Source organism: Lagopus muta, chromosome 10 (genome assembly GCF_023343835.1).
Source record: "Lagopus muta isolate bLagMut1 chromosome 10, bLagMut1 primary, whole genome shotgun sequence".
Classification (NCBI taxonomy): domain Eukaryota; kingdom Metazoa; phylum Chordata; class Aves; order Galliformes; family Phasianidae; genus Lagopus; species Lagopus muta.
Genome location: NC_064442.1, coordinates 1,534,713 through 1,557,286, shown reverse-complemented (window position 1 = coordinate 1,557,286; position 22,574 = coordinate 1,534,713). Strand labels below are relative to the sequence as shown.

Sequence of the window (22,574 nt, the reverse complement as noted above, 5' to 3'; positions counted from 1 at the left end):
ACAGTGGACTGTTTAAAAAAAAAGAAAAAGCTTCAGTGTTTTTGTCATTCTTTTCCTTCCCTCCTCTGGTTTTGCTATCAGGAGCCGCTGCTGGCCGTTGTTCTCTGAGCTGCAGTGGCTTTGGAGCACCCGGTTTGGGGTGTTTGACTTCCCTAGCAAGTGGCTTGGTGCAGCAGATAGGGATGGATCAGTCCTAAAGTGTTCAGCCCAAGGGGTTTCTCTTGGCTTCTCGTGGTACTGCAGTGCTGTTCTGGCTGTGCCTCAGGCTGTTGTGCAAGCAGCGAAATTCCCTGATTGCACTCCTGGAGTCTTGGCACTTTCCTCACGTGGTATTTATCACTGTTGCTTGTAACTGAGGGGTAACCTCCCCACTGCCTGCTCCTTGTGTTTGAACACGCCATGCTACAGCCCTCTGTGTTAGGCCAACTCTCACCAAGCACACCTGAGCGTGGCTGTGGGTGCGCAGACCCAGCCTTCATTGCTGACACCCCTGGTGCTGGAGGGAGACCTGCTCACATCTTTTGTGTGAATTGTTTCTGAATTCAGTTTTGTTATAAATCATTGCGAACTGGGATCACCTCGACAGCCTGGCTATGTTCTGGCGTTGTTTCTGCATTTCCTTGCAGGGTCTCATAGCCTACATGCTCCCACACTGGCGGGCAGCAATGATTACAGGCCGTGGATTGCACTACTTTCTCCCTCTATCCTGCAGGCTCAGGAAATGTGCTGGTTGGGAACGTGGTGAGAGGCTGGATCACCCACTCAGGTCTGAACACTGACACTGAAAATAAAAGCTTTTCACAGCCTTAGCTATTTAATCCTGTAGTGCAGCATGGGGACAGCTGATGTATTCAGCTGCAGCTGACTGGGAAGGAAGAGACAGCGTCCCAAAAGAAGTGGTGCTTTTGGAGATCCAGCCAGCAATGAATTGTTGAGCAGAGAAGCTTTGGTATTTTGAGAAGAAATCCTGTTAGGTAGCATGGCATAATAAAATCAACTGTACATAGGGATCTGCTCAACACAGGCTGGTTAAAAGAAAGGTCGGAGGAAGGAATATATCCCTAGCCTCATGGAAGCTTTCTTCTGTAAGTTTAATGAGGCCTGGATGTGCAGCTCTCAGGTGGTGTTGGGAAATACTCCAGTCAGCCCTCAGGGCCAGGTTGTGCATCAGACCACGGCTGAGGAGAGCTGAAGGTTGTGTGCACTACGGAACCTTTTGTTATCTGGCTGTTCTGCATGAAGATGGAAGAGGCAGACGTGTGCGTGGGTCATCTCTGAGGGCTCTGGGCTTGAGAAATGTTGAAGCAATCAAATGCTGAGCACAGTGCTAACCTGTCCCAGCTCAGCCCCAGCATCATATGGGGAAAATGCACGTGGAGGGCTGAGGCAGGACAGCAGGAGGAAATAAACCACCCTAACACTGGGCTGTGTTCTTCCCAGTGAATGCAGACAAGCACTGTTTTGTCCCACATCCTTCAGCAGAGAGCCTGAGGAGGGATTTCACAATCATAAAAATGTCATTGGCCTCCGGGGCTTTGGGGGAATGTCATTTCTTTTACTGTATCTCCTTATTGAGGGGAGAGGGGAGACGGGGAGCTTATTGTGATTGAAAACAAAGCATATGGCTCTGTCATTTTAAAGGTCTTTTCAGATAAGATCATAAAGTCCATCTCTTTTTCCTTATGGAAAGCTGTGATAGCAACACTTGGGAGCTGCGCTGTGCTTTCAGGCTGCTTTTGGCTTAGGTAACTGCTGGTAGCTGTTCAGGCTGCAGGGCTGCACACACAGTGACGTTGTGTCATCCATGAAACCAGTCCAGTTTTCCCACCTTCCCCACCAGTTCCTTATGAGATGTGCACCTGGAAAACCTGCTTTCTTCTTTGCTGAGCTCAGAAGTAGTTTGGCATGAGAGCACACCTGGGAAATAGAGCCGATGGTGGGCTCAGAGCTGTCTGAAGGGTGGGACCCAGCAGAGCTCTGGCTTTGCACGTGAAGAAGACCCGTGTGTGACACAGAGGCAATATGAAGAAGTACATGTGTGCAATAAATAAGAGCTGTGGATGTTGTGCATATATTGGAGCTGTGATGTGATTGCAGATTTTAGAGTTTTGTGCTCTGTACCAGCAATTCCCTCAGTGATGGCATAGCTGTTCTGTATACCTCCCATGAACAGCTTTGCAATGTGTTTCCCTGCTCCCCACATCAGGTGCAGCTGGGGTCTGTGCTGTTTCTCCTTCCTTTCTGTTGCAGCAGTGTTTACAAGAGGTGTGCGTGTAACCAAGCTCTGTTTTTGGGAAGTCTCCCAGGGCAGCCAAGACCAGCACAACCACTGCTTGAATAATTGTTTGTGTGGTTTGGGTTGGGCTGGGTTGGTTTTTCTGGATTGGCTGCCAACACAAAGAACCAAGGGAAATAATTCCAAATGAAATTTGAATTTTCTTTCTCCTTGACCAAAAATAAAAAAGAAGCACTGTGTTTCACCAAAACCCAGGAGTGTTTCATATCACACAGAATATCGGTCATAAAGAAAAGCAAGAGAAGCAGGGGGCTGGACTTCAGGGAGTGGAGATGGAAATTCGTATCTCTGTGTATGGTAAAAGTAAGACTTTTTATTGTAAGACTTAGTTATGCACAGCGTAAGTTGGTGAGAGCTCTGCAGATGGTCTGTGTATTAGGATGCACAAACACTATCTTTAAATTAATGTGTTCTAACCTGGGGTAGCTTCCTTCGTGCCTCCAAATTAAGGTCTTTTCAGAAAACTAACGAATCTGAAGCTAGACTGTTACGTAGAACAGCATTTTTGCATTTTTCAGAGGTGTGCTTCACGTGACAGCGAGGATCGTGCAGCAGTGTCTCAGTGGGTTCGGGTGGCTCTGGGGATTGTGCCACAACGCAGAGCCGGGTGGAACAGCCACGCGCTGAGCCTGCAGCATTCACATTGGCTTCCTTGGCGGGATGAGGTCAGTGATGGGTTTCAGTGCCAGCCCACGTAACTCTCCCCTCTCGCTCCTCCTGCAGGTCGCTGGATGGCCGGCTGCAGGTGTCCCACCGCAAGGGGCTGCCCCATGTCATCTACTGCCGGCTGTGGCGGTGGCCGGACCTGCATAGCCACCATGAGCTGCGGGCCATGGAGATGTGCGAGTACGCCTTCAACATGAAGAAGGACGAAGTCTGCGTGAATCCCTATCATTACCAACGAGTGGAGACCCCAGGTACTGCTGACCCCCCGTGTCCCTTCTGAGGGATAGATAAGTGCATTTCAAAATTGAATAAAGCAGCAGGCGTAGGGTTTTAAAACCAAAGCGTATGTATTATTGATGGTAGTCTATTACTGCGTGCAGCAGAATAATTTATGCATCTGCACTCAGGGGGAAAATATCATTTAAAATCGATGAAAAACAAGTTGAGCAGGCTGTCTTGTTGCCAGCTTCCTAATGTGTCCCTGTGTGCCCAGAACCAACTCACACACGCAGTATAGATACAAGTGAGGACTGTAGCAGAGTTCTATGCGTGCCTCACTCTGGTCTTGTTGGTATTAAGGATAAAGTGTTACTGTTAAGTTGAAGTTAGGAATAGCTTCCAACACATCTGAGCTTCCTGTTCTGAGCGCTCCTCCTGCCTCTGAGAGAGACTTTCACCTGGAACTGTCGATAGTTCTGCTGCATGCTGGTACAAACCTGCAGAGCCAGGCTGAATGTTTACTCTAATCCTACCTTGCCATTTCATTTTAGGTGCAATTTCTCCATTTTCAAATCATGTGATGTTCTTTTAATAATGAGAAGGCTTGTTTCTTTGCCTTAGAAGAGGCAGACAGCCTAGGTGTGTTCAGTTAAGCACACATCCCATCCCCAGCTGAGATGCGTTAAGAATAGCATCTTTAACTGCTGCTGTTATTTCAGAAGCAAGTATCAAATTGTGTTCCTTAATTAGCGACTTTGGTGTTGTGTGTATGTAAGGCTGGTACTCCAAACTGGTTACTCTTCATTTTCTAGGGTCTCAGGCATTTTATTTTAAAGCTGCTAATACTGTTCTCTCTCTTTTCCATCGGGCAGTGTTACCCCCAGTGCTGGTGCCTCGGCACACAGAGATCCCAGCTGAGTTCCCACCGCTGGATGATTACAGTCACTCTATCCCAGAGAACACTAACTTCCCAGCAGGCATTGAGCCGCAGAGCAACTACATCCCAGGTATGGTATCTCTCCATCTAGTGAGCAGAGGGAGAAGGGTCACACTGCACAGTCTGCATGTGCTGAATGAGTGGCAAGTCTTTATTTCTGTCATTGCTATGAAGCAAAGGAATGGGAAGCGTACAAAAGCAGGTGACAGCTGTAAATGTAGAACAGTAGCAGTGCTGTTTAAGTTTTGTTTTCTTCAAACTTACCTTTTCCCTTCAGTAGTGCATACTCAATTTATCGTGGTATCTAAAGCTGAACGTTCCCTTTGATTTGACTGATGTTCAGCCATTTTAATTTGAGTAAAAGTGTAAATATCTGATGGAATTGAGCTTTTCTATTTATGCATCTTTTTTACAAGCAATTTACGCCTTATTTCTATAGGCAAACTGTGCAGCTGCACACCAGGAGAGGAGCAATCTCTGGACAGAAAACTGTCTACGTGGCTTAAAGTTTTATGGAACTGAAAATCCTGATTTTGTTTTTTCCCTCCTCTGTTATTCACAAGTATGCTCTACTCTTACTCTTAACAGTCTGAGGAAGAAAAATAATTAAACAAAAAAAAAGCTTGTCGTGAATAGCAAAGTAAATGTTCCAGACTTTTCATCCAGTTGCAATGACTTTGATCATTTCATGATTCTAGAGACACCTCCTCCAGGCTATTTGAGTGAGGATGGAGAAACTAGTGACCACCAGATGAACCCCAGCATGGATGCAGGTAATTCTTTTTTGCCATTTACAGCTTTCTGGGTCATATCTAAACTTCTAAAGCCTTTCATTGGAGCTCTGAAAATCAGATGGTGGTGAGAGTTATTTTATCCCTGTAGGAGTGCAAGTGTAGCCTGACATCTCATATAAAGCACAGGACAGTGTGTTTTAGAGCTGCTGAAAGGTACAGCATGTTCCTGTTCTCCCTAACATCCATTGTTAGATACTGCTAAGCAGGAGCCTGAAACAGCAGAGACACACCTAATAATAGCTTGCATTGTACTGTGTTCGTGCATCTGTATGCACAGGAATATGGTGCAAGTAGTTGGCACCTTCTAAAGAGGCATTTTTCTGATTGCTTATCTGTCTGCTGTACATACTGAAATGTCCAGTTAACTGTATTTCAAAGGACCACTAGCAGATTTATTTTTAAATGGGCTTATTATTGAATGGATGCATCCCAGTGAAGGCGAGGTTGTGACTCATTGCCAAGAAAACAAGTAGCGTGAAAGCAGATTTAGACTGAGCAGCCTTAGCATGCATGGTGACCTTTATCAGCGCGTTAAAATTAAACACCATCGTTTTGCAGGTAACTGTGTAAGGCATCCTGTTGGACTGAGCTGTGTCTCTGCTTGCGAGTAAGAACTCTTCAGAGTTCAGACTCTTAACTCCTAAAACTCTTGCCTGAGGAGCAAAAATGTGTCTTTGGTTAGAAAGGCTGATGCCTTTCTGATCCCTTACAAGAGGGATGTGCAAATGCATGGCACTTGCATAAAAAGAGACATGCAGAACTTTCTCAATGCAAATAGTGCATGCAGTTATCCTGGCTTTTCGGTATGTCTTCAGCCACAGAGCATACGTGGGATTCCAAAAGAGATGATTGATTTGCAGACTTGCACCACAGTTGTACAGATGGCAGAAAGGAGTGTGGGTTTGTTTGTCTACATCAAACATAAGCCTGTTGACACAATGCATTTCAGTGCATATAATCATTGGTAATGCGGTTGACATTCGGAATGTATGTATGGTTTTTTGGGAAAGTGGATTGGCCTGGAAGATGCTATAAATACTCTCAGTTCGTGTTTGAATGCTAGATCCCTTTCTTCAGATGTCGTGGAGTTCATTCGTTACAGAAAAACAAATTTTGAAGGAACCAGCTGAACTCAGTGTGAGAGGGAAGGATGGATGGGCTGTACCACCTGCTTGCGTCCACGTGGCATCCAGAAACTGGAACTTGCTCTGGACATCAAAGTGCAGATATCTGAAATACACGCACAAAATCTGTGGGCAGAATTGGAACAAGGGGGTAAAATTGCCACAATGATTTGGTCAGAGCTGCGTAGGTTGATGCAGTACTCCATTGTCCCAGCACCAGAAAGATTCACTGATGTACAGAGTGGTAGGTTTTCCACTGTTGAGAGTGATTAGCAGTGTCCAGTGAATGCCCAACTAACTGGGCTTGAGTGTGGCTGTCATGATGGTACCTGGAGTTTTGACAACTGCATGTGAAAGTAAAACAGGCAACTGTGTGCACAGTTATGAAAATTAATGTGTAGAGTTTAAGTGAATTAAACTCTGTGAAGATTCCCAACAGTATTGCAGATGAAGCATGTTGATATAGTAAGCAATAGCATTTGGAAGCTCATTTAAGTGGTAATCAACATCAGAGAAGTTGCTAATGTCACAAAATGAGACTTTGCTAAGAAGTGGGATTTCCCTCTCAACAAGCCTGGGCAGCACAGAAGATTTTGTGCAAGTGTTTTTCTTTGTGCAGATGCCATACTAATAATTACAATGTCTTGCTTTTCAGGTTCTCCAAACTTATCACCAAATCCTATGTCTCCAGCACACAATAATCTGGGTAAGCATGTGATCTTGAGAATTGTGTGTAATTACAGCCGAGAGCATGACCTTATAATGATGATGTTATTTCTTGAGGTTGTGTGCATCTGATTAGGTTTTGAGCGCTGTTGGTGCTTCTTTCTGCTAATAACTGAGCAAATGGAGGAGGCTGGTTGGTGTGTGATTGGAGAGCTCAAATAAACGGAGAGAGCATATGGACAGGTACAGATATCACAGACCTCTTTGAGAATCAGACGTTTTGTGGGCCGTATGCTTCCAGGAGCCTGGGGATCCTTCCTTTCTGCTTCTCTTGTGGAGAACTGGAAAGCTGTTGAACAGGACCTTTGCCTTTCAGATCCTGCTAGAGGTGTCCTGTGGCTGTCCCTGAACCTCTGTTATTTCCCAAAGTTTCTGCTCTTCATTTTCATACCTACAGGCATGGAAGGTCTGATCTTCATCAGTGCGAGCTCTCACTGTATTTGAAATTGCTCTCAACAGTCTCTCATAAAACACACTCATAGCTCTGGCTAGCTGCAGGATCACTTCTCCGCATGTTCATTAAGCCAGCAGACACAGGCCACTTGAGATTGCTCTTGAATAACCGTAGCCATAAAGTTTACATATGCTTTTAATCCTGGCAGAGGGTACTTTGACTCTGCTCCAAAATTTGTCAGTCATTGGCTGACTTGTGGATGTCTTGGGGCTGTTGAAGGGGATTTCTTTTCTCTCTTCTCTATTTATTTATTTATTTGAAAGCATGGAATATATTGCCACAATGCCACTAAACTTTTACTCATTTTAACTGTTAAAGCCTCAGAGAAGAATACATAGCTAACTCTTCCTTTTTCTTTTTCCTCCCTATCTGAATCTGTTATGCTCAAGTGTGCTGCTGAAGAGCTGATGTGAATTTCTAGCATTTTTTGTCAACCTAAAAATAAAAGGCCAATTACATGTAACAAAACCAACCTGGCAGCTGACTGTGGCATCTGCCTTACATAAGGAGAAAAGTGGTTTCTAGGAAAGAGGCCCCAGCACATATCCTTTCTAACCAGAACAGTGTTCCTAACACATGCTGCTCAGCTGATGGGCCTGCAGGACTCCTAATGTGCAGTCTGGTGACAAAGAACTAAATAGGAGCAGGTGAGGCTGGTTAACCACGACGAATCTCTTTGTAGTCTAGGGAGCAGACATCAGAAGAGCATTGAGCTTAGCAGCATTAAAAGATATCTTTGAGTTTTGCAAACCAAAGGCTCACTGCTCTTAGGCAAAAAGTCCCACAAATCTGGGAACCTTTTGTCTCTTTTTATAGTTTTATAATCAATTTGTGTGGTGGGAAAGCTGCAAAACAATAAATAAAATGGAACGTACTGAGCAACTCCCAGCAACTGTCGAATGAACAATCTGTCATCATCTGTGCCTTGTAGGCAGCATGTCTGAGATAAGGAGCTGCTCACAGCAGCAGCCCTTCGCTCCTTCAGCCCTGCAAGCCAGAGAGGGAGTGCATGAGCTGGGGGAGCTGAGCTTTCCCTCAGCTTTGCAGATTCTCCTCCCAGTCAGACAGAAACTGGTTGGTGGCCTGCAGTGGTGTTGCATTTGCCGTGCTGTGTAGTTCTGTGGATGAGCAGGACACTGCAGTGTTGAGGGCTGCACTTTCATCTGCAAAAGTTTAAGGGGGATTTCTCCCTGTGTTTGCTAAGAAAATGAAACGTAAAATTTAAAGAATATAACATGTATTTTTGAAGTTTTACTGCTAAGGAAATAATGTCCCAGTATTAAAACTGACGGTTTATTTCAACAGAACTGCCTGAAGCTTTTAAGACAGTTTACTTTGTGTCAGCTGAACTTTGGACTTTGTCCCATGGCCTTATTCCAGAGAATTACAAAGACCATAAACTAGCGTGAGGCAAGCTGGCTAGAACAATAGGAGCAAGGTTGGTTTGAGCTGCAGTTGTGTGTATTTTGATATCTAGCTGTAATTGATGGAACCTGAGGACTTTCGGTTCATCTTTTCATCCACAGACAAAACAAGGTGTTGCATGGTAACATCTGGGGATTTTTTGTCTCCTTTCAGCTTGTGCATTGGCTTTGCAAGCATTCTGGTTTTGATTTGGACTTTCAGTTGTCAAATGAAGATGTAACTGGAAGTTGTAGCGATCTCTTCTGTATGGCTGAAATTGGAACTGGAAAGAACACAGAAAGCCCCAGCGAAAGCAGAGCTGCCAGCACTGTGTGGACACTCGGAATGAAGTCAGGGAGTTTATGCTGGCTGAGGGCCAGGCCTGAGGTTGCACGCATTTTATTTGGGAGCAAGGCAGTCCCTTGGTGCACAGGAAATCCATTGTCAGTGCTTGCTCTGCAAAAGACTTGACGCAAAAGCAGTAAGTGAAATAAGCACATGCCCTGTGGGCAGATCCATCAGTAACGTAAGCCTCTGTGACTCCGTGTTGAAACACTATTTCTCTAAGCAGTGAAAAGACAGCGCAGAGGGAAAGGAAGTGAGCACACTTATTTATCTTGTTGCTTCTGTGGGAGTTAGGAGTGACTGCAATTAGTGCAGTTAGATAACATAAGTCAGTAACTTCTGATGAACAGCATTTAGCAAACACACTAACCTCAGCTGGGATTCTTAGAGCATGTCCTAGAGTGTGCACAGCACCTGGCAAGCTTTTAGTTCTGCATCTGGACAGGTGGTACTGTGGTCTTATGGAGACAGTGCAGTATGGGTATGGGCAGCATGGCAGTGCTCAGCAGACACCTGGGAAAGCAAAGCTGTTGGAAGTCAGGTTTGGAAATGTATGGAAATGATTCAGGTAGGATTTACTTGCTTGTAATTCATCATGATTTTGACCACCATCTGTCCCCTTGAGATTCTTTGGTTTTAGCAGAACTGCATTCTGTTACTTTTTTCCCAAACAGTAAACCCCAGAATTGAGTACTCAGGACAGTTGTAACAAAATTCTGTAGCAGCTTATGCCAAAGCAAATCACAGGAGAAAGCAGCACCAGTAAACCTCAGTTGCATTTGTTCAGAGACAAGCTTTTCTTTAAGACAGTTTGTTGGTTTGTGTCTCTGAAGATGCAAATGAGCTGGAAATAAAATTTCTGTATGTCCTTCAGTGAGGAATCCATCACCTCTTGTGGCTGAGGTTTACAGAGAAAAGCAGTAGCAGATGAGAAATGGCTCTCAAACCTCCACAGCCACTCCTGCAGGCTGGGATGGAGCCCATCTCTTCAGCCCCAGCTTCACCACAGCCTTTACAGAGCAGCAGATGGGGAAGCTGCAAGAATGGCTGGGGTTTTGCTCCATGCAAACTGTGCCAGATGGAAAGAAATCTTCTCTTGCTTTTGTTTCTTGCATTGAATTTGGGAAATACAGCACTTATCAGTTAGCTTGTGCTGCTTTCCACAGTTCCTGCTCAGTAGATCCATGACTTACAGTAGGACTGGACACCATCTAGTGCAGCATTTCCGAGAATATTTGGCTTGGGCCTTCCTCTGCTGAAATCACAAGCATAGCTGTCCTTAGTGTCAGGGGGAGCAGCTAAATCACCCAGAGCCATCTGAATGCCCCCCCTTTCACTTGTCTTCCCGAGTCTGCTTCAGTCTGTAAAAGAACAGTCTCCAGTAAAAGAAACAGAAAGAAACAGTCTGTCAGTCTCCAGTAAAAGAAACGTTATCACCTGCTGGGGAAATGGTTTTTCTTTTCAAAATGTGAAATCAGTTGGACTGGAAGAAATATTTTTTTTATTATTTTGAAGGCAGTTATATACAGTTTGACTCTATTGCAAAGAGCTGCAGAGATGCTAGCAGTCAGAAGAGAAGTGGGGCTTGCTGGCTGCTTTGCTGTAAGGGCACAGTGTTAGCATTCTGGGGAGCAGTGGCACTGCAGGCAGGTTTGTGGTCTGGCCTTTCTCAGTTTTTCTTTCTTCTTTTCCTCTCCTTTTCTTTTCTGTTTTTAGGGCGCTGCCTACCTAGAAGTGGTCCCATGCTTCATACAAAAACTAACTTCACTTTTAGGATTTTCTCCAGGATAGTGGAGTGCCGCCCCATTTACTCCATGACTTACATCTTGGACTATTTCGATTGTTCCACGTGCCAAAAGCTTCAGGGGTGATGTAACCTTCTAGCTGCACTCCATTAAAATCTGTCAAGTAATTAAAGCTTGGTGGTTCCAGCGAGCCCAAGGAATGAAGCAGAACAATATTTCAGAACAGTGCTTTCCTCATCCCCCCTTCTCGGAGGGCCTGTGACTCATGTTGCTTTTTATTTGTGTGCAGATCTGCAGCCCGTTACCTACTGCGAGCCGGCGTTCTGGTGCTCCATATCCTACTATGAACTCAACCAGCGCGTGGGGGAGACGTTCCACGCCTCCCAGCCCTCCATGACCGTGGATGGTTTCACCGACCCGTCGAATTCGGAACGCTTCTGCCTTGGTCTGCTCTCTAACGTGAACAGGAATGCAGCTGTGGAGCTCACAAGACGGCACATCGGTAACTTCTGTCTCCTTATTTTCCTCGGTGTTTTTCAAGGCAGAAGGCGGGGATCTGCCTGCAGATTTTAGTTACCTAATGGCATCCAGCTCTGTCCATTTTAGGACACTGTGGGATTGCAGTATCCATGGTGATTCGGGTTAATCCTCCATAAAGAAACACTAATTGTATTCTTTTATAAAAATACAATTAAAAAGGCACTGAGAAACACTGCAGTAACTGCATTTAACAGAGATGGAGCTTAAATTTCTGCACACAGTCTTCAGAACTTCATTTGGGTGGATGTTAGAGGTCATCTTGTGTATTCATTTTCCTTCATGAATAATTTTGTTTTCTAACTGACTGTTCTCTTATAAATGGAAACTCGGTTTTCATCTCAGTTTTCTCTTTTCTTGCTTGATACTACAAGGTAAGACTCAATTTTGTTTTTAGTTAAGCTGGTGCTGAATAGAATATCCCAGATCTATGTACTTCTAGTAAAAGGCAAAATCGTTTATGCTTGGCAGTGTTTTCTCCTGATACCATCAGAAATGAACCTACTCTTTGTCCCAACTCCATTCCTCTATAAATCTTTTTCTGGACAGTAAAGGTTCTTACAGGAGGATCTTTCCTTACTTACAAACTGATTTGTAGCGCTGGAAAATAAATAAAAAGCAAACAGCACTCGCAACACTCACACAGCAAACGTGAGCCAGGATTCAGAAATCAGTCCTTAAATTCAGCAGGCTGCTTGTGCAGCATGGAAGAATGAAAGCAGGATTTTCAAATAGCAGTGTAAGAGCACAGCAAATACAAATTCCTGAGTTTATTGACTGAGATTTCAGTAATGTGTGTAAACTCTTATAGGAAGGGTGTGCTTGTCCTTGTATACAAATACAGTCTCAAGGAAAAGGCAGCTATTTGGAAACACTGGATAATTTAATTCCAAATCAGTAATGAGGTAAATAAACGAGCAGCTGTGGTGATTTAGAAAAGGTTGAAAGGCATATGTTGACCAGCACTCAACAGTACATTCATATAGAGGTATCAGGGCCATTGCTGTTTGGAGGAGGCAGGCTGGGAGGTGGTGACACTGCGCAGCCCAGTGGGGCTGGAGCACAGCTCTGAGCTGGTTTTCATTGCCATCATTCATGGTTCAGCTGCCTTCTGAGCTCTGTCAGCTGCGCAGGTTGGCTGTGCCTCTCCCCACTCACCTTCCAGGTGTTGCAGATGGACGTTCTGACCTGACCCCAAACTGTGCTCGTGTTTCTCAGGAAGAGGAGTGAGGCTGTACTACATTGGTGGCGAGGTGTTTGCTGAGTGCCTTAGTGACAGTGCCATTTTCGTCCAGTCTCCCAACTGCAACCAGCGCTACGGCTGGCACCCAGCAACAGTCTGCAAGATCCCACCAGGTAAGGATGCACACGAGTGGGAACACAAAGAGTAGAAACGCAAAGAGTAGAAACGCAAAGAGTAGAAACACAGAGTAGAAACACAGAGTAGAAACACAAAAAGAGCGCTGCACATTTGCAGCAGAATCTGCCATGCATTCAGTCTGGTGTTTTATCAGTCGATGCTGTAATTATCCAATAGTCCTGCTTGTAATTTTATATAAAAGAAGATAATTTAGGATTTTTTTCTCAATTTAGATTAGCCCGTAATAGATTTAAACTGGTACTGGTTTCTGTTCTGTAGTACAGCCTTTTCTTCTGTGAGCTTTATTCTGGAGAAATGTCACTTCTAAGGTATGCTGAGATGTTAGAGGAGCCATTATTGCATGTATCTGGGAAAAACAGGTATTTATTGTTTGATGCATGAGCTAGGATGAGTACATGCTTTTCAGAAGAGTATTTAGCTAGGCTTACAAAATGTACTTTTTTAATTTGAAAGTATGTATATGTTTAAATAATAACTTTTTCATTTAGAAATACTTGAATAAAGATCCTCTTTTTTTAGAAGAGAGATCCATACACTGCAAGTCCTGGCCCATCTCAGTGGGTTTCCTTTCTCAGATGCTTAGGGAGCAGCTGCCAGTGCTACAAACATGACTTAATTCTCCAGCCACATCACAGGAGTCCACCCGGGCTGGAGTCAACATCTGAAAACATAAACAGCCCACATTTCCGCTGTAGATCCATCTCAGGCACATTTCTTGGACGCCGGCTCTCCCTGCTATTGCCACAGTCTGGCTGCCTTCTCAGATTCATCTTCAAATTTCTGTTGGTTTTGAAGCGGTTTCTTCATTCCGCTGTTGACGAGGCCGTGTTGTACCACTTCCTCCAGGCACGGTCACAGGGAGACCTGTTCACATCACTCCTGAGGTCTGAGCAGCCTGCAGTCTGATCAGACTGTTTCCTTTCCTTGCCATAGCTCTTCTCCTGTGCTCTCTCCCTCCTTATTTTCCCCTCTGAGGCTGCAGTGTGTCCAGCACTGCTTCCCTTCGCACTCCACAGGACCCCTGGTTCTTGGGCTGGGCTCTCTTATGGCCACAAAAACAGGCAGTTTTTTTTTGCAGCTGCTGAGCCATTGAATGTGGTGATGCTTTGCTGTATGCGGTTCGGCCCAAAGCAGATGGCAGTGTGGGTCCAGCCCAAGAGCGTAGGCTCAGAAGGGATTTTAGAGAAATACAATTCATCACAGTCCAACTGGTTGTTTTTCAGACTTGGCCCATATGTAATCCCAAATGAGCACCAGTGGCATGCCAAGTTTCAGAGTTTAGCTTGTTTCTGGTTATCTGGGAGAAAGCAAGCATAAAAGTTAGGTATTAATTTAGTTGTTTCAACCACAGATAACGTGATTGTTTTTCACCTTTATCACCTAGAACAGTTGAACAAGTCTTTCAGCTGTGAGTAAACACTGAGGGGAGCACTGCACTTTTAAAGGAAAATTCTTTGGCACATCAGATCAAAATTTAAGAGAGGGGTACAGCTCTGCCACCAGCTTCCTTAGCCCAGGTAACTGGGTTCTGGCTGCCCAGAGCTGTTTCACTTCAGAACTTCATTACTTCTGCTGACAGGCACCACGTACATCCAGCACCAGTGAGTCCCTGTTTTTAACCCATGCATTCCTTTGTTTCAGGCTCTGTAGCACTTGCTGTCAGTAAGTGTTACGGTCACAGGCAGGCTTTTAAATTACAACACAATGGAAATAGTATGAATAGTATAAATGAGGTTCCACGTGAGGATCCCAGGTCCAGTCATGCAGGTGGCAGCTTGCTCTGTGGCTGATCTTCTGTCCCATCATGTGGTTTTCGGTCCAGGGGCTGTGGAAATGTGGCAACCCTAACAGGCTTTCTGAAGTGCTGTCACTGAGCAGTCTGTATGTGGTGTTGCATGGTCTGGGGACATGGGAAAGCAGCACTGAGTTTCCTTCCACTCTCATAAAGAAATAGATTTGTTAATGTGGCTGAGCTAACACTTTGTTTTTGTCGTGTTCTTTATGCACAGGATGTAACTTGAAGATTTTTAACAACCAGGAATTCGCAGCTCTCTTGGCTCAGTCTGTAAACCAGGGCTTTGAAGCTGTGTACCAGCTGACCAGGATGTGCACGATTCGGATGAGCTTCGTCAAGGGCTGGGGAGCAGAATACAGGTCAGCCCTTGTGAAACATGTGGTGTGCTCATGTGTGGCCTGGCAGTGTTCTGCACAGCTTCCTTATTCAGCCTTGTGATTGGGAGGCTTAGTGCTGTATCTCTTTGGTAATGCATGTCTTGTGTTTACTAAGAATGTGCTGACCTCGTGTCTTAGTTTTCCCATGCTATTTGTGTGAAACCTGCATCATGGGATGTGTTGGAAACCCGTGTGTGTTTGGTCACAGTGCTGTGCAGACCAGGAGCCTTACCTGAAGCACAGCAGACACATGTACATGGCTGGGTAGGAAACAGTACCTATTTTTTCTTAAACTTGGGTGTGTATTTGATAGGTTTTTGATAGTTGTAGTACGACACTGTTATCAGGACAGGATCAGTGCGAGTGCTTCCTCACAGATATGTGTTAGGTTTGGTGTTTTATCGGAGACTAATGAGATTAAAGTAAAAACAACTCAGCATGAAAATTCACATTTGGGAAACTGCTAAGAGTTGCTGCGAAATTACTGTTACATCCCCTCATCCTGTTCTCAGTGCTTGTCATAGGGCAGTTACTTCGAGGTGAGTGGAGGCGATGGGAGAAGCAGGGTCACTATTACAAGTGAAAAAGGAGATGCAGTGCAGTCTGGGATGGATGATGTGGTTGTTCTGACAGCACAGGGTGTGAGGACACAGAGCTCTGTAATTTGTGTCGCCGTCGCCCACTGCATTAACAAACAAACATAGGAGTAGCAAAGGGAGTAAAAGTGGTGTTAGTAGTATAAGCAGGGGAGGTGAAATCTGTCAGAAAATGAATGTTATTTTATGAGAGAAAAAGCTGGCACAGACGTCAGCCAAATACGATTTTGAAATACTTGCTCGACTGTGCGCCCTTTCAGTCAGCCTCATCTGGAAGTGCAGGGCAGCCTCTCCTCCCGGAGCAGCGCGGCTGTGCTGAGGCGCCCTGCGTGCAGCTGCCTGCCGGCAGGGAGGTGCCACGGCTCAGCTGCAGCCTGGGTCCTGCACGGTACGCTCCCACTTTCTTCATTTCTCCAGATGTTTGGAGTCCATTTTGTTTTGAAATTGTCCTGCACCCGGGCCAGAGCATTTCAGCCTTGGCTCTCAGCCACAGCTCGTAATGAAATCCAGATGAGCGTGACTTACGGAAAGTCAACTATCTCATTAGTGTTGTAGGCAGTGAAACCCTACGCTCACGCTCAAGCTGCTCTCCCGCTCCTTCATTTCCTTGCCACAAAATGCTCCATCTCTTTGCCCTTGTCAGAGCACGCTGATTAGTTGAACTGATGGGCAGGGGGCTAGGTAGCTGTGGGAGCTGCATCCAGAGCACTGCTCCAGTGATTCTGGTTCAACTGTGTTGCTGTTGGAGCACTCTGACTGTGGGGTGTTGGTGCTCTGCTCTGCCAGGGACTTGGGAACAGGGAGAAGCCAATTGCACGTGCAGGACAGAAGTTCTCTGTCCAGCAAGAGCCCAGTGCAGCTGTGAGAGTTTGCCTTTAGGCAGGCTGCAGTCAGCGCGCAGCCGTGCAGGTGGGAAGGCAGTGAGGTGTGCTAGGAGGGCAGGAGTGCGGCAGCCCCTCTGGCTCTGGGTTGCTGGACAGTAGTTGGACTGCTCAGTGCTGATCTAGTTACAGGCAGCAAATGGGAATGCTGTGTGTTAAGGGAGACTGGATTTTGTGGGGCCTTAGAGGTCTGTCTGCTTCACTGCATCCCCCTGCCCAAACAGCCTGCAGATGCCTGCAGCGCCAGCACTGCCCACACTGCCATCAGCTCGGAGCGCTGCCCACACACCCACTGCGGGGCACTGCATCCCTGCCAGCGCTGCTCGGGAATGGGTGCGGTGCCTTTGGGAGCTGCTTCCTTTTTCAGTTCAAGGACAAGGGACGCAGTGCATCGCTGGGACGCACTCCAGCCCTCAGCCGAGGCCTCGCGGAGCCGTACGCAGAGCCCTGTGCCCCTGTCCTGCTGCAAAGGGACGGGGATGGTGCTGGGAGTGCTGGGCAGCCTGGGGGGCACAGTCCCCATTGCGGCAGTGATTTCTGTCTGGGCCCCACAGACTTTGGTCTCCCTCTCACGAGCAGATTCCAAGGACAGCTTCCGTGGGAAACGAGGGTGTAAACCAAGGCTGTTTCCAGGCCATTTCTCTCATTCTAATCCTCCTCCTCCACAGCAGCTGTCCCTGCCTCTCTGCCTGAAACGAGAATCCTGCTGTCCCTGGGCAGAGCCCCTGCCCTGTTGCCTTGGTCCCACATCCCTCCCTGTCCTCCCCTTGCCACCCTGCTCTGCTGTCTGGAGGCACTCTGTGGGCTCTGGCCCTGGGGAATAACAGGGCAGCTGATGGGGGATGCTGGGGGGCAGTGGGAAGTGAAGCATGGGGAGCAGTGACCTGCAGGCAGTCTGACCTCTGCTGTTCTCCACCCACTGCCAGCAGCTGCTGAGGTTTTTAAAACACATCAGTTAATGCCGTACTTCTGTTTCTCTGCCCTCTGTGTCGCTGTAGAGTTGGGTCCATACCTCCAGCACAGGGAGAGTGGGGATCACTTCTGTCACCTCTGCATCTGGCCAAAACCCAAAGATGGGGTGAAGAGAACCTCCTGGCCTCATGCACAGAAAATCTAACATACTTTGATTGCTAATTAATTAGGAGAGACAAGGTCTGCAGAATAAAACTGGAGAGCATTGCTTAGATAAACACCTGCTTCCAGAAGTCTCAGTAGCAAATAGATGATGTTGTGAGTTTCCCTCTGGGATGACAGGGGATGTAAAGAGAAAAGATGGGGGTTTTCAGGAAGTTGGCAGCATTGGCCAGAAGCGTGTTAAAGAGGAGAGAGACATTCCTTTGGCCCCACGTGCAAGGCTGTTGTCTAAGCAGGAAAGAATGCTTCGGTAGCTGTGAAACCTCCTCAGATTTGTCAAGTTTTGCAAGTCCCATTCAAACGCTCTGTTTTTTCCCTCTCTCCCCAACCCCTTGTCCTCGCAGGCGGCAGACGGTGACCAGCACTCCCTGCTGGATTGAGCTGCACCTAAACGGCCCTCTGCAGTGGCTGGACAAGGTCCTCACACAGATGGGCTCCCCGAGCATCCGCTGCTCCAGCGTCTCCTAAGGAAGCACCTCCTGGGGGCGGGCGGGGAAGCAAAGACTGGAGAACGGAATTGGCTGAACCCTTAGCAAAACACATAGAGAAGAGATTCCCAGTTAATGAAGTGATAAGGAGAAACAAATCTGTTAAAGTAGTGGCTTTTCTTGGTTTTGTTTCATTGTTTCTTTTGTTAAACTTAAAGACCCATTGAAGCCACTTCCACTGAAACTGTTAGCACTTTGGTTACAAGGCTGTGGGCCCTTGCAGTCAGAATGAAGCTGAAGTTTATCACGACAAAAGATGACTTTGTTTCAGCAGAGAGGAGCCAGTGCTGTGCCTCCAGCCATGGCTCATTCCATCTGCGCCACGCAGCCCCGGCATCTCTGACAGACACCATGGGTCTTTGGGATGACTCTTGCTCATGCATTGCTGTCTCCATCCACCTGATGCACGCCCGTTCTTCCTGGGATTGCAGCAGTAGGTGGAAAAGCAAGCACGAGAAGCACATGCAAGGACTGATTGCCCAGTATTGCTCCTGAAGGGACAGATTTCCACGCTGCACAGCTCACCGAGAGGCAGCGCCTTGCTTTGTGCCCGAGCTGCCACTGTGCCCTGCTTGTCTCAGTCTGGATTTACACGAAGCAGAGGCCAAAGTCACGGCTCTTTCTGACACTGCTGCAGCAACTTGTGACTAGAGCTGCTCACGAACAGACATTGGGAATGTGAGGAGCTCTTGCTGGATAAGTTAAGCCTTCATTACTGCGCATTAACTAAAGAAAGTTTGTATTCTGCTTTCTCATGGTGTTGATTGGTATCTGCCACTTCTTAAGTCGTAGGGGCTTAGTGAACTCGGTGCCCAGGTCTGCTCTGGAGATGGCTCCTGCTGCCACTTGCAGAAAACCCAGTTCTGTAGGTTATCCCACAGTCACACGTGACCGTGCCGGAACCAGGACATCTCAGATGCACCAACAAAACGTGGTTTAAAAACTTATTTCATCTAATGAAAATCCTTTGAGATGTGTTCTCACCTGGAGAAATGGAGAGAGTGTATTAACGTGTTATAAAATGTTCATTTAAATATACGTGCTCCAGACTGTTCAGTATTTTTTCCCTGCAGCAACTGTCGTGGCAAACAACTTCTACAACTGGAAAAAAAACCCTCAGCACTTGTTTTTATGGTTCCAGTTTGCCAAATAAGTCTCATAACTTTGTCAGTGCTATCCGGTTATTTGCTTCTTTACACCTGTGTGGAATACCACACGCGTTTGTGCCAAACTATTAGAAGGGGGAGGGGAGAAAATGATAATCAGAATTTCTTCTGGACTTTTATTTTCTCCCCATCTACACAACATGTGGCTCTGGGAAGGACAGGCTGCGATGGACACTGAGTGGTTTGTGTGAAGGCTTCAGTCCTGCAGAGCTCTGTGCTCCCAGACACGAACACGAGCAGCCCTGCACTCCGTGCCCTGCGATACCTTGCAGACTCTTCCCAGGATCAGCCACGCGCCCCATGGCTGCAGGGAGGCTCTTTGGATGTGCTCACCCACTCTGCCCCTCAGCCCCACCGCCTGGCTTGGACCCGAGGCATCAGCAGCACCCGAGGTGGAGGCAGAGCAGAGGTGTGCTTCACCAGGCAGACAAAGGGACGCTCCGGAGGAGAGTTTTGTTTCTGAACCCAGAGGATGAGCTGTGGGACAGACGGCAGGATTTCGGGTGAGCTTTCCCTGTGCAGCATGGCTTGTATCATAGCACTGGAGGTTTTCTAGGACTTTTTTTTAACTTTTCATTTTTGCTCTGTGTCTGATTTTAGTTAAATCTCTGATTGCATGGACTTGTGCAATAAGAGCATCTGTGTAAAGTAGTGTTTTTGAGCTGCTTAGCTAGGGATGTCTGTCGTCGTGGGCTGATGAAGCACGTGCTTTCAGGTACAGCTTTCCAACAGTTGCAAGCAGTAATTTATTCAGACTTCCGTGGAAATATTTGACTTCCTGTTGTAGTGAGAGGAGAGAATCTGCTCTGTAAAACTCTCCCAGGTTTCCTACTCATCCCTTTAAGTCACGTTTGCCTCTATCTACATAATCATCCAAAAGCTGGGCTCTGTTGTGTCTTGTGCACCAGCTACCAAAACGGCGCCTTAAATTCAGGTGCCAGGCAGCTCGTTCCCCTGGTGTGTGCAGGACCCAGCCTGACCTGGGGCACAAGCTGGAGTAAACCCTGCTTTTGTACAGGGTCTGCATGGAATCGCCTCAGCCAAACCAAGAATTGGACCTGGATTCCCTCTGTGTTTCATTTGATGAAGGACAGCGAGTTGCTGACTGCTGTTAATAGATGCCTCTTTAGAAACAGGATTTGGATGATGCATAAAAACTTTGGTTAATCCCACCCTGTCATCCCTTAAGTAAATGACTTCCAATAGAAAGCATGAAGCTGGTCTAGTGATGCAATTAGATAAAACAGGGAGATTATCTTCTTTAAAGGGGTAATGCCCTCTCCTCCCCTTTGTTCGCCTCCTCACTAATGCATAAAAGCCTTATGGCTTCCAGTGACCTTAGAAAGCCAAATGGAAGCCCTGTGCCACGCAGCAGGCGAGGAAGGGCTGTGATCCCTCTCTCTCACAGCAGCAGTGAGTTGGATGGGCAAAAGCGAACTGAGATGAGCTCTGGATCCCAGCACAGAAGGGAAGGGGCTGCATGGTGGCATTGGTGCAACACCATTGGCTTAGTGTTGCTTTTCCATTCTTTTCTAAAACTCTCTGAAAGTAGCTTTGATATGTAGCATGGCTGTATGCCAGCAGCCTGCCCTAGTGAGATGGCACTCCTCAATGATGGTAGTCTTGGCTTGTTTCACCAGCATTCCATGCATTCTCCTTACTAGCAGAGTCAATATCTTTTTGCTTAGTGTAGCTGTACACAAGGGCCTGACTGCTGGCAGATGACACTGATGGCCCTGTGGTTTTATGTGACTGTGGAGGGTTTTTTTTAGTTCTTAATGTATTGAACTGAGTTGCAGTGTGTAGGTTGCGTTAAGCTTGTCTCAGAAGTAATCCAGTGCTCTCCATTTGGTGCACAAGGATGGAGAAATCTGATTCATCCAATTTCCTGAAAGCTCCAGCGCAGAATGGCTGGAGGTGGCCTTTCAGACAGTGGGAAGCAACTCTGTTTCCCTTCCCCTGCAGGATGGCACACTTTGAACTGTGTACAACTTAACAGGTTGAAGAATATTCAGGACTCCAGCTTGAGGAGCAGGTGGCAGCATCCACAACTCGTGCTGCCTGCTAAGGAGAAAAAGCACAGGGAGTGAGAAGAACAGCGCAGAGAGGGACTTCAGCCCTGTCACAAAGCATCTGTGAGCCTTCCTAGTTCTCCAGGGCACCGGATAGGTAGAAGGGGTGGGATATCAGAAATAAGCTGGGAAGCTAGGAGGAGAAATAATTAGTTGCTGTATCGTAGCGGATGGGGCGATATGGTTAAGAAATTCAGTATATGTTTTTTGTTATGTACATGCTTGTATTTATGTTGTTTTTCTTGAATATTCAGATGAATCCAATGCATAACTTTTAACAGAAGGGGCAATTCAGTATTCTGAGCGTTAAATCTTTCCTGTGACCCCTTCTGGTGGCTGCTGCTCAGGCAGTTACTGACGTGAGAACAAGAGATGCATCTCAGAGCTGAGCAACAAGCGCTGGCAAAGAAAGCAAAACGAGGACATCTCCAGCAGGAGTCTGTACCTGAGCTGTTGTTTTAATTTTGAGCAGTGAGTCAGGTTCCCAGGTGGGCCCTTCAGTTGTGTTCTTCAGTCTTTTCAGATTTATGAGGCTTCAAAAAGAAAACAGCATAACCGTTCTGTAAACGCTTTGGTTCATCCTCATGTTTCCTCCGGTACGTGGATCCGAGGAGTCTGCACCGCTGCTGCTGAGGTGCATCTGGTCTCTGTCCATGGAGGCAGCCTACTTCCCTCGCTCTTGATGGAACTGTTCCCCTCTGATAGATATGTATGAGCATGTATGCAGTAGTGTTTAGGTTTTCTTAACCTGAGATTGTACGTTAACGAGCGGTGGTGTCACCTACATGCTTGAGCTTGTTGAGCATTATTCGCCTATTTTGTTACTACAGGCCTGTACTATGTATGCCCTCTTATTTCACATGTGAAACTGTAAGTTCTATTTTTGACATTTTAATAAACTCTGATTTGAAAACAAAGGCTCGTGAGCGAACACTGATGGTGTAAGATGAGTTTTAAGGACACAAACTGAAAGCATTTGGACTTTTCCAACCGCAGGTACTGCAGCACCAGCAGAGCCTGCAGGTGCACAATACTTCCAGCAAGGCATGAAAGATCTGTTACAGGTAAGGACATCGTGCTTTGCGCAGTGTTAACGAATTTGAAGCCAGAAGTAGCATCTCTTAAAAAATGCAATCAACTCTTTTAACTAACGGGTTTTGAAGGTGAGTAGCAGCAGGACAGTGCGGCCGAAAGGCTCAGTCGCTGAATTGCTGGAGCAGTCAGACGTGGCTGCGTGCCACCCTTTGCTCGGGGTGCCAACCTGGGGCTGTGCTGGAGGCTGGGCAGCCTCGTGTTTGGCCCAGGCCTGCTGCAGCACGAGGTGAAGTCAGCTGGGATTTTGTCCAGACAAACCCTGAAAAAGATTTCAAAGGACTGATTCCTCCACTTTCCTCCCTGGACGGGCTGCTGCATGGCTCCACTGTGCTCCTACATGAA

General features: G+C 46.6%; 1 protein-coding gene across 3 annotated transcripts in view; it reads left to right on the top strand.

The window, feature by feature from the left end:
• Positions 1-22,320, top strand: part of SMAD3 (SMAD family member 3) — a 66,542-nt gene extending 44,222 nt beyond the window's left edge. For 2 of the 3 annotated variants that reach the window (XM_048956571.1, XM_048956572.1), the window contains exons 2-9: positions 3,020-3,213; positions 4,054-4,188; positions 4,817-4,891; positions 6,692-6,742; positions 11,000-11,212; positions 12,466-12,603; positions 14,638-14,782; positions 17,756-22,307. In XM_048956571.1, the coding sequence (XP_048812528.1) occupies positions 3,129-3,213; positions 4,054-4,188; positions 4,817-4,891; positions 6,692-6,742; positions 11,000-11,212; positions 12,466-12,603; positions 14,638-14,782; positions 17,756-17,879 (966 nt within the window). In that variant the 5' untranslated portion in view covers positions 3,020-3,128 and the 3' untranslated portion in view covers positions 17,880-22,307. Of the gene's footprint in view, positions 1-3,019; positions 3,214-4,053; positions 4,189-4,816; positions 4,892-6,691; positions 6,743-10,999; positions 11,213-12,465; positions 12,604-14,637; positions 14,783-17,755 lie in introns of all 3 variants that reach the window. The other variant, XM_048956570.1, reaches the window with a different exon arrangement.
• The last annotated feature ends 254 nt before the right edge of the window (positions 22,321-22,574 follow it).